The sequence below is a fragment of the Cygnus olor genome, chromosome 5 (assembly GCF_009769625.2).
Source record: "Cygnus olor isolate bCygOlo1 chromosome 5, bCygOlo1.pri.v2, whole genome shotgun sequence".
Lineage (NCBI taxonomy): Eukaryota > Metazoa > Chordata > Aves > Anseriformes > Anatidae > Cygnus > Cygnus olor.
The window spans coordinates 33,376,912-33,392,243 of record NC_049173.1 but is presented as its reverse complement, the minus strand read 5'-3'; the positions used below and the strand labels follow the sequence as shown (position 1 = coordinate 33,392,243).

The 15,332-nt window shown below is 46.1% G+C and overlaps 1 protein-coding gene across 1 annotated transcript; it reads right to left on the bottom strand.

Moving 5' to 3' along the window:
* Window positions 1-4,703: 4,703 nt before the first annotated feature.
* Window positions 4,704-15,094, bottom strand: DLL4 (delta like canonical Notch ligand 4). The gene is made up of 11 exons (XM_040559241.1): window positions 14,266-15,094; window positions 13,862-14,125; window positions 13,585-13,642; window positions 12,595-12,864; window positions 11,427-11,487; window positions 11,177-11,307; window positions 9,625-9,794; window positions 8,333-8,552; window positions 7,178-7,886; window positions 6,314-6,422; window positions 4,704-4,909 (listed from the first exon to the last, which is right to left on the bottom strand). Exons 1-11 carry the CDS (start codon window positions 14,317-14,319, stop codon window positions 4,904-4,906), a joined length of 2,052 nt encoding a protein of 683 aa, XP_040415175.1. The 5' UTR covers window positions 14,320-15,094; the 3' UTR covers window positions 4,704-4,903.
* Between the last annotated feature and the right edge of the window lie 238 nt (window positions 15,095-15,332).

Here is a 15,332-nt window from a genome sequence, read left to right as displayed (position 1 = left end):
GGGTTATGTCAATTCTCCACAACTGGAATTTGGATTGTGAGCAAAATGTGCTGGGCGTGTCTTATCAATTGCATAAAATCAGTATGTATTCATGGATCAGGCATGTGAGATAAGGCAGAAACAGATACATAACTTTCACTTCAGCTGCTACAGTACAGGCTTGTTGGTGGCTTGCTATGCCTTCCTCATTTTGCCGTGAGTGAATGAAAAAAGACAGAGGAGCGATGCAAGTATTTGAAATGTGTTTTTACAGAGGTGGTTTCATCCATTGGATTGAATGTTTGCAGTTGCACTGTAACTAATTCAGACTCTCTCAGCAGCTCTCCCAAGGCTGAGAGCTGTTGCTGGACAAGCACTGTGCATGACAAAACGCATTTTGCATTTTATCCTATTTTAGGCAGGTCCCGTAGCAAGCACAGTTTCTACAAGCATCCCTTTTCTACACTCACTAACTAAACTCCGTGCCCTGTGCTGCGTTTGAATCAGCGCGGTGCTGCTGCATGTTGTCTCAGCACCAGTGGGTGCTATAGTTACGGGTATATCCCGTCGTCCGTTTCCCCTAATAAGCAAACTGTTTAAAGAGGTAAAGGATGAAGGGCTGGAGCTGAACATGCAACAACTCAAGTAAAGTGCTACTTGGAGCAGCACCCTTGTCACTCAGTCCAGTGAGTAGTTGTGGAATAGTTTGTATTGAGTACTAATGTGAGCAAACACCAGTTTCTCATAGTTGGGAGTCCATTCTTGTAATTGGTACTCTTTCACATTTTTTTTAATGAATTTGTGTGGTATTTATAAATGAAAGCCAGGTTTTGGTGCAGCTTGCCATAGCTGGGGCAAATGGTGCTAAGAGAAGTAAGAGTCCACAGCTGGGTCTGAGAACTCCGATAAGCTTGTTCAGTGGCATTATTTGTTGGTGCATTTACAGTCCTGGCATCGTCCGTGGTCCTTGAGGGGAACGTCTGAAATTCAGGTGAGCCCGTACAGCCCAGAAGGATCGCAGAGCTCCTCCTAGTGAGTTTATGCACTGTGAGATGCGCTCAGCTCGGGGCAGGCTGGTGAGCAGGCAGCGCACGGCAGTCCTGGACAAGGAAACTTCTGGCTGAAGGTGTGGGTTAAACCCAGGTCATAATATGTATTCAGCTAATTTGCTTGTAATTTCTTTGGCAAGGACTTGGGGATGTGCACACGTGCGTAGATACACATATGCTTTCCATCTCCTCCTGTGTGGAAGCAGGCACAGCTCCTGTTTTTCCTGTGTAGGATCTGTGATCTATTCTGGTAGCTGCATAGTGCAGTGCTGCCTCCAGTAAATATTCACAGATTTCCTTGTAAGCCGATGCATTATTTTTTTTCCTCTCTCCTGTGTGGATACACAAAGGCATGTGTTGTACCTGCTTTACCCTGTGGGATCTACATAATCAGGTCCACGGGTTTTAATGGATTTCAACTCCCTCCAGTCTATAGATGCGGTTTCCTGTCTTGTTTTGAGCAGGAAGAGCTGAGTCTTTTTTGGTCTTAGCATTCCTGCTTGCCTGGGCTTTGGGAAGAGTTCTCTGGCTATTTTCCTGTTTGATTTTTGTGTGTGTTTTGTTTTAAGCAGGACAGAGTGCATGTGTGTATGTAATCCATGTGCTCAATTAGGAGAGGCATCTGTTGGGTTTATTTCACATTGCCGAGGAAGGACTGCAAGCAGGGAGCATCTGCTCGGCTTTTTGTCAATGGCTTGTTTTTCATAATTTGCTCTACAGGGTGAATGTTTGGGGAGGGGGAGGTGGCGCTTTATTTCTGAGTTTCATCTTAAGTTTATTTTTATGGTAGCCGAGGAAATTGATTGGCATTTGAAAGTTAATTTCGCTAAGAAAAGAACTGAAGAGGGAGAAACAAAACCATCCAAAGTAAATAGGATTTATGTAACGTTAGCAATACACTCAGAAAGACTCTTATAAACCATTATTTTTTGTATTATAATGAAAAATTTAAAAAAAAATGTTATGATTCTTCTGTTAATGTCTGTGGGGTTTTTTTTGTTTGTTTGTTTCATTTTTATTTATTTATATATATATTTAAACTAGCAAGTTGTGGTTAGATTTTGTTTTGGGAAAGATATGAAAGGCATCCAACACTAAGATGCTTTTTTGGCATTTTGTCAACACCAGAAAGAAAAAAAAAGTGCCTGGTTTTAAAATAGAGCAGCAGTGGTTTCCTGTTCTTATAGTTTTTGCTTTTGTGCATTCAGATGTTGGCTGTATCGCACCTAGCTGATCTAGTGGGAGATCTAATTGTCTGTAAATGTGTGCATTTCAAAGGCTACTAAATCTGCAGGGAGTGTTTTATACAAGCATGTTTATTACACGTTTTCCGTGGAAACATCCTCTGAAAGGGCTGGGGAGGATAATGACTCTGGGATGCCCTGGGAGGACACAGCTCTTGGTGTAGCACAGGGAAGGGAGAAGGCCTGAAACTCCCTCTAGTCCTGTGAGCGGAAGACAAATCTCACCCGTCCTGCTCAAACAGGGATACAGCTTTGCAAGTGTAGAAGTAGATCCTGAGCAGGGCGAGATTTGTGTCTTACTGAAAGCATTTAAAAACATAGGATTAAAAACAATTAGAAATCATATCTTGTTCTGTAAGTGAACCCCAAGTCTGTACAGCCACCTTGAAATGGTGTGAAATCTGAATCTTCCGTGCCACAAGTTGCCACAGAAGAGAAAGAGGGAAGTGATAATAAAAATAAATTTCTTGATGGTTCAATCCCATTCCATAGCAAGAGAAAAAATATATATATATATATGTAATTTAAATATTATGTGTTACAATATAAATAAAGTTTCTGTCAGATGAAAGCTCTTCAGCTGAACAACTTTGTTGACGTCAGGTAATGGTTATAAAAGCAGCCTACAGCAGTTGGTGTGCAAAATGGAATGACTGCAGGGAACAGGCAGACAAGCTTACTTCTGGGGCTTCAAGTAACCTTGTCTGACACAAAATCATGGAACCTGAAGTGTAAAAGGACAAACCACAATAAACTTCATAGTAGCAGGAAAGTATTTTCATTGCTTGAAAAAAAAAATAAAATTCAAACTTTGTCATCACATTAAAAACATTACATGAGAAGTAATAAACATATTTACACTTCTGTTTTGATTATAAATATACATTATATACAAAATAATGTTATAAAACGTAGAAAGTTCAGTGCTTCTGATTTTTTTAAATTACTGAAATACTAGTCTTCAAAATAAACTACAAACAGACAAACTAAAACCCATATTATTGATTTCTGAAGGTCATCTTCAAAATGGTCCTACACAGTCAGAGCAGAAGGTCAGTAGTGGACATTATGAAGGGTCTTGTCTGCACAGTTCAAGGCATTAGATGGGCTAGTCCAACAACAGGATTTACAAGGGCAGGAATATCGCTGTCCGAGAGATAGCACGGTCCAGGTTTCTTTGCAGAGATTTTGTTTCCTCCCTCCTCATTCCGCCCCACCTCACAGTCTCATTTCATTACTGTCACGGCACTTTCCACGGGGGCACCCAATATTATTGCTGTAAATGTGTAGATAAGAGTTTCTGCAGGCCTCTGTTTTCCAGGGGCTGGCTTCCTCTTTTCCCTGTAGAAGTGGGGCGGTAAGAAAGGAAAAGGACTAGCCTAGGACCTTCTAATTCTAATCTCCACCTGTCTTGGCAGAGGGCCTCTCAGTGGGTGCTTTGCTATTGGGCATTTGGAACCAGTGTGAGGGACAGAATCGGAGATCTGCAACCAGACAGAGAAATACAGGGATGATACTGCTGCTTCTCCTTCAGAAAGTAACAGCTGCAACTTTGAGACTATTTGCAGTAGGTGGCACCTAATTCAGAAACACACTATAAACCCCCAAATTTGTGTCAGAATAAGGGGGTGGGGGAGAGAATGAGGAAGGAGAAGAAAAAAGTAATGTCTATTCACAATCACTGGTAGTGCAAAGGGCATGAAAACAGCTGAGACAGCTCAGCATGTTTAGGTTCTAGGAGCTGATTGATTTAAAACGCAGTTGTAAGGCTTTAAATAGAACTGGGATCATGTCTCTTCTCAGTATCAATGGGGAACAGGCAGTAGACTTTCCTTATCACAACTTTCCCTTCTTGGATGCTTAAATCTGTGAAAATCCCGTCCCATATTGTGGCTTGGGTCAATCAGTTCTCCAAAGCATCACCAAATGAGATGACGTAAATTCGGTATCCCTCTTTCCTTCCTCCTCTCGCCCCTTAAACTGTCTCCAGTACATGCAGCAGGAGAGAGGAGACGCAAATTGATGTGTAGCAAGAAGTGTCAATCACCCCTGCCCAATACTGTTCAGGTAACTGCAGAAAGAGCAGTCAAGTCTCTGTTTGGGCATGTTAGATTCTCTTGACACATTTTAGGCACTATTAAATCCGGAAAAAAAATGGAGACCTCATTTATACTGTATCCATTATCTGCATAGCAATGTGTCTTTCTTCACACCTTCCGTGGCAACGTCTGTGATAGTTAAGTGCCTCCTCCTCTACCAGCACCTCCCATAACCAGAGTTCTGGAAAGCCACAGGTCTGTCCATGAGGAACTGGCCTCCGTATCTTTTAAAAGCAAGTCAAAACATAAGCATTTTAACCCCTCTCTCTTCCCTCTGCCTCCCTTCTTCTATAGCCAATGAGATATCTAGTATCAAACTTCAAACAAGGGCAGTAAGAACAAAAAGGTGTATTGCATCTTTCAGTAAATTCACAGTCTGTCCAGTTCACCCAGTTCCATCCTCCGCCTGAGAGCAGCAAGTTGCATGTAATTAAAAACAGTCCAATCCAGTTCTGAATTGTAAACAATGCAGCAGGAACGTCCATCTACTGGCATTACCAAATCTGAGGTGCAAATGGGCTGATCTTCAGTCTTATACCTGTCAGGGCATAAAGGTAACACAACAAATGAGGAGGAAGCACAGAGTACAGCAGAACTAACAAATTGTAATTCAAGCCGAAGTAGTTTAAGCCAGATATTACTACAGCTTAACTACCAGCATTCAATGTTTTTGGCTGGATCCAGAGAGAGAGAATATTCAGCAAACAACTCATCTATATGACGAGTAGCCTCCCTACCTGGAGTGAGGGAGAAAATGCCTAGGATAAACCTTACAAATCTGGGTACTTAACATTAAGTCTCTGTGAAAGGCATCTGGTATAACGCAATAGCTTGTGTGCTGGGGAGAGAAGTGTCGGGGGCCTGTCATTCTGAACATACAAGTACTTTTGGGCTTGCCTGATGTAAATCCAGCTTTGGTCAGCAAGATCTTCAAAGGAAGATACGATATTTAGGTCAGTTAGTGGCAATGAAGTGTCTAACTGACATTTGTATCCTTGAAAATCCTTTCAGTTAAACTTTTAATATTACTGGTTGACTTGTATTCCGGCTTGCCTTCAAGCTGAAATCTGATATCCGCCCTGGCAAGGGAGACAGAAAGCTGCAGATCTGACTTCACAGATCACTGTTATACGGCGCAGCAAGCTCTCTTTCTTGGAGTCTGGAACTACCTGAAACTAGTGCTAGAGGTGACTGACTTCACTGAAAAAGACAGGTATTGATTGTTGATAATTCTTTGGGAACTGTTTGGTTCTTCAGTAGATGCTTTTTTGAAGTCTTCAGATTATTCACTGCTAGGCACCTCTTTTTTGTATACTGTTCTCAAGCTTTTCAAAATAATGTCAAAATTTAGATATGTTTATCAGTAACTTAAGAAACAGCATTAAATTGCTGCAGCCATGAACATATAGCTAGAGCTTAAGTGCCAAGAGGTTGAAATTTCCATCCATGTCTTACTACAGACTTTTTAAATGTCTTTTATGCCTATCCACTTAACACATTCAGTTGCCTTCCATCTTCTGTTGGAAATCTATAGCTTTGCCTGTTTCCACAGAACATGGATTACCCATAGTAGTCATGGGAAAAAAAACATGGGTTTACATCAGTGAATTTATGAACTATTATTATTTCATTTTTTTGCTGACTACTTATTTAAGAGGAAATAATCCTACAATGTACTGAATTTTTATGGGTTGAGGTTCGGTGCTTTCATCTCCTTATCTAAACCGAGAATCTCTGGTTTTAGAGCTGCTAATTTTTTTTTATTTTATTTTTTTTCCCACTGTATGCTCAGTTTGCTTGGGCACTCCTGTCAGCCACAGAAGAGAAGGGGTGTATGCGGGGATCCCTGGAAATTGAGTAACCTTCTCAGATCCAATTCTAAAGGATAATTTGCCTGTTTTACTTTGTGAATTTATGCTTGTTCACCCATGTACTTACTTACCTCTGTGGCTATGATGCACTCATTCCTTTCTTCTGTTATCACAAAGACGGACTGGTACATTGAATCCCTTGGAGAGCATATCGCTGATATCCTACATTCCGGCTTTTCACTAAGGCAGGGCAGAGAGAAAAGGGTGTTATTTGACTACTAACACTCCTATCTCTAAAAATCCAATGAATATGGAGGGTTGGAATGAGATAACCAAGGAGGTGTGGGAGGGAAGGGCAGAGGATGAAGTTTCATGTGTTCTATAAGATGGCAGGACAGTACACTAGGGAGGTGGAAGTCAGGAATAGCTAGTGTCTTGCTAGATTTCTGCCATGTCCAATTTAGCTACATACTCCTCAGATCCCTCAGTGCATCTGTCACAAGCAGGACCCAGGCAAGACTTTCAGTATGTGTATGAGAATACTGATGACCTAGTGAATAGTTGCCATTTTCTTTTTTTGAAAAGAGTAATTATTATTACTCTAACCTTCTTCTCAGTAAGCAGATCATTTTACCTTCTTAATAACCAATATACTTATTTTTATCATTATAGGCTGTACTGTTCTTTCTCTGAGATCAATTGAGGAAGAAAAGATACTTCTTACTTTCATCAGTAGACTAGTCACACCCATTCCCCTTCACAGCACCCATACTACCAGCACCCCGCACAAGCTCTCAATTTAATTCATTTAGCTGCGGATACCACTTGGCCACAACACACGTACTTTATTTCAAGATTCATTTGCTCTGGTTTATTTTGTATGCTATCTCCCCGAGTTGTTGTTTTTTTTTTTCCATGTTTTCTCATCTGCTTCTACATGGGTATGAAGGTGAGGGGGGGCTGTAGAAAGACTACAAGGAAGACTGCATTCTCACCTGTGTAGTCGGAGTGGAGACTTGTCTCCTAAACACTTTTCACTTTTGTAATATTTATCTTCCTGTGTCCCTCTACTTGTCAGGTCTTTTACCAGATTGTAGTCCAATTTATGATTCTTGGGTTTGTAGTTTGACTTCTCCAGCCCACAGTCCACTTCGAGGTCTTTATTTTTGTTGGTGTTTTTGAGCTGGGAAGCTGGAATGAGGTTATCCTTCTGGAAGTCAGACAGGTTGTTCATCGTCTCCAAGTCCTGCTCTGGGTGCATCCTCATCTGCCTGATGACCATTGCTATCATGCAGAACAGTATGAGCAAAGCCACCAGCCCCACTCCCATGGATATGGCAATCCAGGGGACTGGTTTAGGAGGAAGTGTAATGGGCACTGAATAAACTGGTAATTCACAGCGGCTGCCCATGAAGCCAGAAGGACAGTAGCAGACAAAGTTGGCACTATAAAGTCCACTGTAGCATGTGCCTCCATTCTCACATGGCCCAGAAGCACATTCGTCTCTGGTTTTGATGTCACAGTTCCTGCCACTATAGCCTGGCAAACATGTGCAGGTGTAATCGTTGATCAGGTCGTGACAAGTTCCCCCATTGGAACATGGGTTCCTGGCACAGTCATTGATGTTTATCTCACATTTCTGACCAGAGAAACCAGCCCGACAACGACATACACGAATCTGACCAAGGTAAAAGCAATTACCATCTGAGGAAAAAAAGTAAAATAAAAGAAAAAAATCAGTCTCCAATAAAACATAAAACTCTGCCCGTAAGCATTTTATACTACCTCAAGAAGAGGGAGGTTATTTTACAAAACAACCACACATCGAAAAGTTCCTTCTAGCTTACCCATCACCCTTTAAAAATATGCCCCTTCTAAATAGGTGATAAAGTTAATTTAATGTGCATAGTTCTGCCATCTATCCCATCCCATGGTAAAACTTGTGCATTTTTTTCCTGCGTAGAAAATACCAGTGAAAGTTGTCCCCCCTGCCCCAAGAGGCCAAAATTAGGGTAGACGTGGAATACAGTGAGGGAGAGAGACTAATGTATTAGAGGAAGAGTAGAGGTCAGATTGGATTTCTATCACTTCTGCACTGAAAAGCACAAACAAATCAAGGAGACGTGAGAGTTTTTGATAAAAAGACTCACCATTTGCACATGGGTTGCTTGTGCACCTGTCTACTTTTTTTTCGCAGTTCGACCCCGTGAATCCGAAAGGGCAAACACAAGTGTAGCTGGCCCCTTGTTCTTTTTCCAAGCATGTGCCACCATTAAAGCATGGAGAATCGATACACGTCAAAGCGCTGTGCTCACAGTGAGTTCCATAGTAGCCAGGGGGGCAGAGGCAGTGATAACCATTCTCCAGATCCTGCAAAACATAACATTAGCCATTGTAATTTGATGCCACCGAAGGATAGCTGCTTGTGCATTTATTTTTGGTCAGCGTGTGCTGTTCTGTCCCAAAAGACAGAACTGAACTTTTTACTGTGGCAAAAGTGACATTTGCAGAGTAAATAACTGCAGGCTGGTCTGTGAGAGAGAGAGCCGAGAATTGGCCGTATTTGTCGTGCAGGAGTAATCATGCAACTACACAAGCAGAGCAGACGCAGTTGTAGGGAGCCTAGAGGCAACTAGGCAAAAACATGGCCAACACCAGTACTGTCTAAGAGGATGCCTGATGTCAACCTACACAGCTGTGATCAGGACATTTATCCTCTCCATGAGAGCCTTTTATTTTTTATTTTTTAATAAAAAAGGGGGTTATTTTGCTTTGGTATTGAGAAGTCCCACCACTTAGATAACAACAAAACTCATCTCTTTGCAAGTAATGTATGTCCAAGGCCTTGGGAGAAGGGAGTTGGGTCTTACAGCATTAGCTTTAATCAAAACATGCATTGGATTACATCTGATATTTGTAAGCCATCAGTTGTTATCAACAGGTAGGATCAATCATTGACTGGCTCTGAAAATACATTGAAACACGAGACTGCAGAAAACTAAAAATGAAGAACCCTGTTTTGCAGAAAGTGTTTCATCTGATTTTCCTTGTATCAACTGGCACTACACTCCATAACAGAAAGCAGACGTTTTATTTATTATTAAAATACAGACTTGGCACATTTTTGTATGAACCTTCATTTGGGAAACTTATTTTTTTAAAGATCTGCTCCCTCACAAACCTTGAATCTTGCCAAGATCTCGTAATGGCTGCCACAGAAACCTACGGATCAGTTGACTAGTTCTAATCTAGATGATACATCTCCTCCTGTAACAGACTTCCTCCCCTGACACGTCCAGGGGAGGGTTCAGTATGATAGTTGTGAGCGTCAGTAATGAACCTGTGTACTATCGAATTCCCATTATGTTGTTACAAAACCATTTCTGGAAAGGTATACTGGGGCTGACTTCACACAAAGACTTTACATTTAAAATGCCCTTACCGTGCAACTACCACCGTTCCTACAGGGATTGCTGTCACACTCGCTGATCTCATGTTCGCAGTCAACACCGGTAAAGCCAGGTTTGCATGAACACGTATAGCTGCCCTGGCCGGTGTTCATGCAAGTTGCTCCGTTTTTGCATGGTCTGTGGTGAGTACAGTAGTTCAGATCTGCAAAGATACCATGTGTTAGAGAAAAGAGTCTTTGATGGCTACAAAAAGACATTCATACAAAAACACCATAGTCAACAGTAAAGAAAGAATTTTCAATTTTAAAAAGTCTTCCATTTTGCTATTAATAGGAATACTGGAGGTTATTATTCAGATTATTATCAGTAATAATCAGATGTTTCAGATTGTTACGAATTTTACATATTGCTCTCCGTCTATCACTTGAGCTCTGAATTTTGGGAAACTTATCTTTCTTAATGCTTTGCTATACTCTTCCTTTTTTGTGTGTAAACCCGTTAGCTGTAATGGGATGTGGATGCCAAAATGTACTTTGTGTGTATTCTCAGAAAGACGCTCCAAGGCGTAATGGACAGACAGTCCGTGCACAACATGTCACATACTAAAAGAATTAGCCCAATCTTTAAAAGGTGTGCTCCAAGGCACGTTCTGGGAAGGCAGGAAGGAAATAAAAATATTTAGGCTCGGAGATTTAAACAAACATTAGAAATCTTTTATTGTTTATTTACCATGCTCTCTTGTTATGAATGTTAGTAGTTTAAACTGTCTAAATGCTCTGCCAGGCTTGATGGCCCTTTTTATTTTCACTTAGATTTGAGACAGAGGTTAAGCACACAAGTTCATAGAACGCAAGTAGAAAATCTTTATAAGCACTATAAATACCATAGACTAATTGGAATACAACTGGTTAATAGGTAACTACAAACAGAAAAAAAAATCTGCAGCTTTACTTTTCCTGCCTAATTCAGACTTCCCCATCTTAATCCTATAAATGTCATGAAAACACTTAACTTGCTCTGAGTACTTAATGATCTCAGTGCCAGCAGTGCATATATGGCCTTGAGGACATGACTGCTCAGCTGGCTACAGTTCAGTGATTCAATGGGTTGAATAGGTGGAAGTGGTCTGGTGTACCTTAAAATGGAACCTGTACTTTTCATTCTTGCTTACATGATTTTTCTCTCATGCTCCAGACTTATCACATGAGTTAACTTCCTTGTATGCAAAATAAGGAAGGCCCAAATTATGGTGTTTACTGCTGCTGGAAACTGTTTAGTAAATTGTTATAGTTGTACAGGGAATATATTAAACTTAGCTTGAGAAGATAGAAAACTTGCCTGTTCAAAACTCATCCAGGTGGTGTTGTTTTTCAACACCTACCAAAAAGGCTTGCTTGTTTTCAGCCCAAACTACTACAAGTTAAGTATTAGTATCTACTAATATAATATGAGCCTTGGTACAAACTGATGCCTCTCAACGTGTACCTAACTGAAATTTAATTCTAGATCTGAGGGGTCGGATTCCTTAGTCCCTTACTGAGGAATACCCAATCTAGACCCAGAAGCACAACGTTCGGAACTAACCTTGATCACAGAAGAGGCCACCCCATCCTTCATCACAAATGCACTGCCACTGTGTTTTACAAGTCCCGTGGCGGCAGCCTATGTGGGGAATGCATTCATCGCAGTAGCGGCCTTGCCAGCCAGGACGACAGCTAAAAGAAAAGTCAAATTAAAACATTAATGACATGGAAAAGAGTTTAAGTTTCTGTTACAAGTTTCTATTACTATTCTGTTTTAACTGAAGTTCGGATTGCAATTGCCATCTACTCACATGCACTCTCCTGGCTTGTTGCAATATCCATTCTGTTCAGTACATCCAGACAGACAGATGGCTGTAAAGAGAACATAAAAAAAGCAGAAATGTTTAGGTAAATACATATGCCACTACAGAGTACACTTTTAAAAGGGGGAATGTCTGCTTTTAAAAATATGCTTCGAAAACCGGTTTTGCAATTTCAAAGCTTTGTTTTAAAAATTCTTAGTACGAGGAGTTCTGGAGCAGGAGGAAGTGAAGAAGGAGAGCCAACATCTGACAAGTTGTCCTTTAGTTTTTCTGCTTACACAACAAACATGAACTCTTGCAGCTCTCATAGAAAAGGAGCAAGTGGTGGTTCTGCCCATGCTAACAGAAGACTGCAAAAATCCAGCGGGACCCTGAGCCCACAGTGAAGATTCCTGCTACGACAGTGCAACATCTGCCCCATCTCCTCTGGCAGCAGAAATGGTGTAAGCCTCTGTGGGTAAGCTGTGAGCATGTTAACTCAGAGTAGGTACGACTGACTCAGTGATAACAGCCAAGATCCCTTCTCTGCTTTCTTCACTGCTCACAGAGGTGCAGCACAGCATTAGCAGCTGCAGCAACGGGGGGGGCAAAGTCCTCAGCGTGCCGCTTTCCACAGAGGGGAAAGGTCAGCAGGAAAACACAGCCCCGAGCTCTGCCAGGTGCACGATGTTTTGCAGCAGCGCCGTTGCAGCTACAAGCTAACACCACTGCATCCAGCGTGGGGCCTGCTGACACAACTGGAACACGGGACAAGCTTTTGGGATCGGAGTGCCTTCACCGAACACCTCCCTGATGCTTTAGGGGGTTGCCTTTCCTCAAAGGCCTCTTCAGCTACATTCCTGTCCCAGTGTAGCTCTTGGATTAGCACAGAGGAGGGCCTAAGAAAGTCGGAGCAGGTGATGTGTTTTAATATGCCGAGACACCTGCTAGCTTTAGAGGCCTGCCCAGTGCACAGGCCAGGAGGTGGCACGGCCTTTCACTGGGAGTCCCTCACTCCCCACCTAGGCGAGGAGGCCACAGCTGGCTGCCAGCAGCCTGTGGAGAGGGGCGATGCCACATGGCTGGCTGTGGGGCCTGGGCAGCTCATGGGGCTCATGCAGGAGCTACTGTGCCCGGCCCCTCACACACCCAATGTCTGTCACGGCCTGGCACTTACGCTCGGTGCAGTACTCTCCAGTCCAGCCGGGCAAGCAGGCCAGGCTGCCGTCCGCCTCGCAGACGTAGTGGCCAAAGCGGTCATCGCGGCGCTTGCAGAGGCGGGAGCAGCTGTCCCCGTAGTAGTTCTCGCTGCAGACCACCCGGTAGGAGTAGCGCAGCTGGGTGAGTGGGCCCTTCTGCACATCCTGCGACCAGTCCTCGCCCACCGCCAGCGACCGCTGGATTGCCATCTGGCTGATGAGCAAGTCCTCGGGCAGCGTCTGGGAGCCTGGGGGACAACGGACGGTGTCAGCAGCCTGCTACCACCACCACCATCACCACCACCATCACCACCACCATCATCACTACTGTATCCATGGCCACCACCACCACTGTCTGCCCCAGGAACCCCTGCCCCAAATGTGTGTGTGCAGTGGCCCCACTGAGGAGGGTTGGAGCATGAGGGTGGTGCCCCGGGCTCAGTGAGTGTTAACCCGGGCTGCGGGGGCTCTGCGGAGAGAGGCCTTTCAAAGCGAGGGCTGCTGTGCTGCTGGAATATCCTTTTTCCTCTCTTGTCAGAAAAACATCCCAAAGCCATTATTCCTTTCCAAAGGGCGGAATTCGAGAAAGGTGTAAAATACAGGAAAAGGCGGCCGGGGCTCTTTGGCAGCCTCGCAGCTTTCTCACCGCAGAGCTCCTTTCTTTCCCACGCCAGAAATAAACCGGAGGAAACGCAATTGTGTTGGAGATTGGGTCGGGACAGAATCAAAGCGGCCCCTGATGGATATCGTTGGGGGACCGAGCTGCTGATGGTCGGATAAAGCCGGCCGTGAAATTATCGGATAAACAGCTGGGCCGGGGGGGCTGGAGAGGGGGGGGGGGGGCTGGGACCGGGACCGGGGCTGGGACCGGGACCGGGGTTGAAGTGGGGGGGTGGGTGGGTGGGTGGGTGTCGGGAGCGCGCAGCGGGTGCGGCGCGCCCCCTGCCGGCGGCGCGCGGCGCGCTCACCTTGCGGCAGGTAGTTGGCGGGAGCGTGCCAGGCCTGGATGATGAGCGAGAAGGTTCCCTGCGGGCGGAGAGAGCAGCGTCAGCACGGCCCCGCGCCCCGTGCCATCGGGTCGTGTTATCCCTCACCCACCACCCCTCTTTTTTTTTTTTTTTTTCTTTAAAGGAAGCTCTGGGAAGAAGTCTACCGGCGAGAGCGGTTTGCTCTGCGTGAGCTCAGCCTTTCCCTGCCGCCCTCCTTGCCCCGCGGCCGCGCTCGGCTCTCCGAGCGGAGTCTCACCGGCCACGTGAAGTTAAAGGGCAGCTTGATGGGGCTGTCAAATTTCTCCGTGTCCTTGACGCTGAAGGAGTTCGTCCCCAGAACCGGGGTGATGATGCTGCCGAAAGTGCAGGGCCCCGGGGAGACCACCGCCTGGAAGTGCTTGAGGCACACGCGAAAGAAGGTCCTGCAGTGCGGGGCGCAGGGCTTGCCGCTGGCCAGCGACCCGTGGCTGTTGACGAACTCGTGCAGCTCCAGCTGGAAGACGCCAGAGCCGGCCACCCCCTGCACAAAGGGGAGACACACACAAAAAACCCAAATCACACCTTACCCGGGCTCCGCCACGCGAGCTGGCGTCCGTCACCCGCTCTGCGCTCCGCGAACCCCTTCCACGTATTCGCTTAGTTAGCTCGGTGCGTGATTACCTGCTGCAAAACCATTAACAGAAACGTCAAGCCAAAGCTGCGCAAGGCTGTCATCCTCGTGGAAGCGGCGCTTCCAGCTCTCCGAGGGTTTAGCTTTCCTCCTGTATTCCTCAAAGGGTCCGGGTGGGCGCCCCTCGCAGCGCGATCCGCCCTCGCCAGTATTCCCCGAGCAGCGGCAGAAAGCGGGAGGTAAAAATCCAGGTGTGGGGTGAGACCGTCCCCTTCTGGGAATGAAATCCTGCAGCCAACCCCCGAGCTCCGACCGCTCCTGGCGCCTTTGTAAACTCCAAAGCCGGGTGGGTTTGGGGAGAGACGCGAAGGGGAGTGCTTAGTGTTGGACCGCTCCTCCTTGGACTGGTGCGAACAGCGCTCGGTAAATGGAAAACTCGCTTCCCTCCGAGCTGTTTATATAGTTGCCTCGCATCCTCGCAAGCTCATTATGTAAACCGTCAGTCAGCCTCACGGGCGATCCCTCCCCTTTTCCATCTTTCCTTTCTGGAAAAAGGAGCCAAATGTTGCGGGGAGCCCGCAGAACCGGCGCTAATTCCCTGCTGCCGCTCCGCTGCCGCTGCCGCCGCGCTGGCCGCCGAGGAGCCGAGCTGATTAGGAGCGAGCCGAGCATCTGTTGAGATATTTACAGCGCGGGGAGGGAGAGCTCCATGGAAAAGCGGACGCCTCTCCGAGGAGCAGCCTCCCGGGGCGGCCGAACAATAGGGGCCGAAGCGTTGCAAAGCACCCGTCCTGCCCGCCTCGCCGCCCCGCTCGGCCCCCGACGGCCGCCGGTCCCGTCCCGACCCGTCCCGTCGCGACCCGTCCCGTCCCGTCCCGTCCCGTCCCCGCTGCTCCCCGCCCTCGCCCCGCCGGCCCCAGAAAGCAAAAGCAAAAGGGGCGCTCGCACGGCACCGACCGGCACGGCACGGCACGGCACGGCACGGCCCCGCCGCCGCCTCCGGGACGCGCCGGGGCACCGCAGCCCGGCCGGGGCGGGGGGCGAGACGCGGTGGGGACCCCCCCGGGGAGCCGCGTTTGGGGCTGGGGGGGCAATGGGGGCTGCGGGGCGGCGTGTG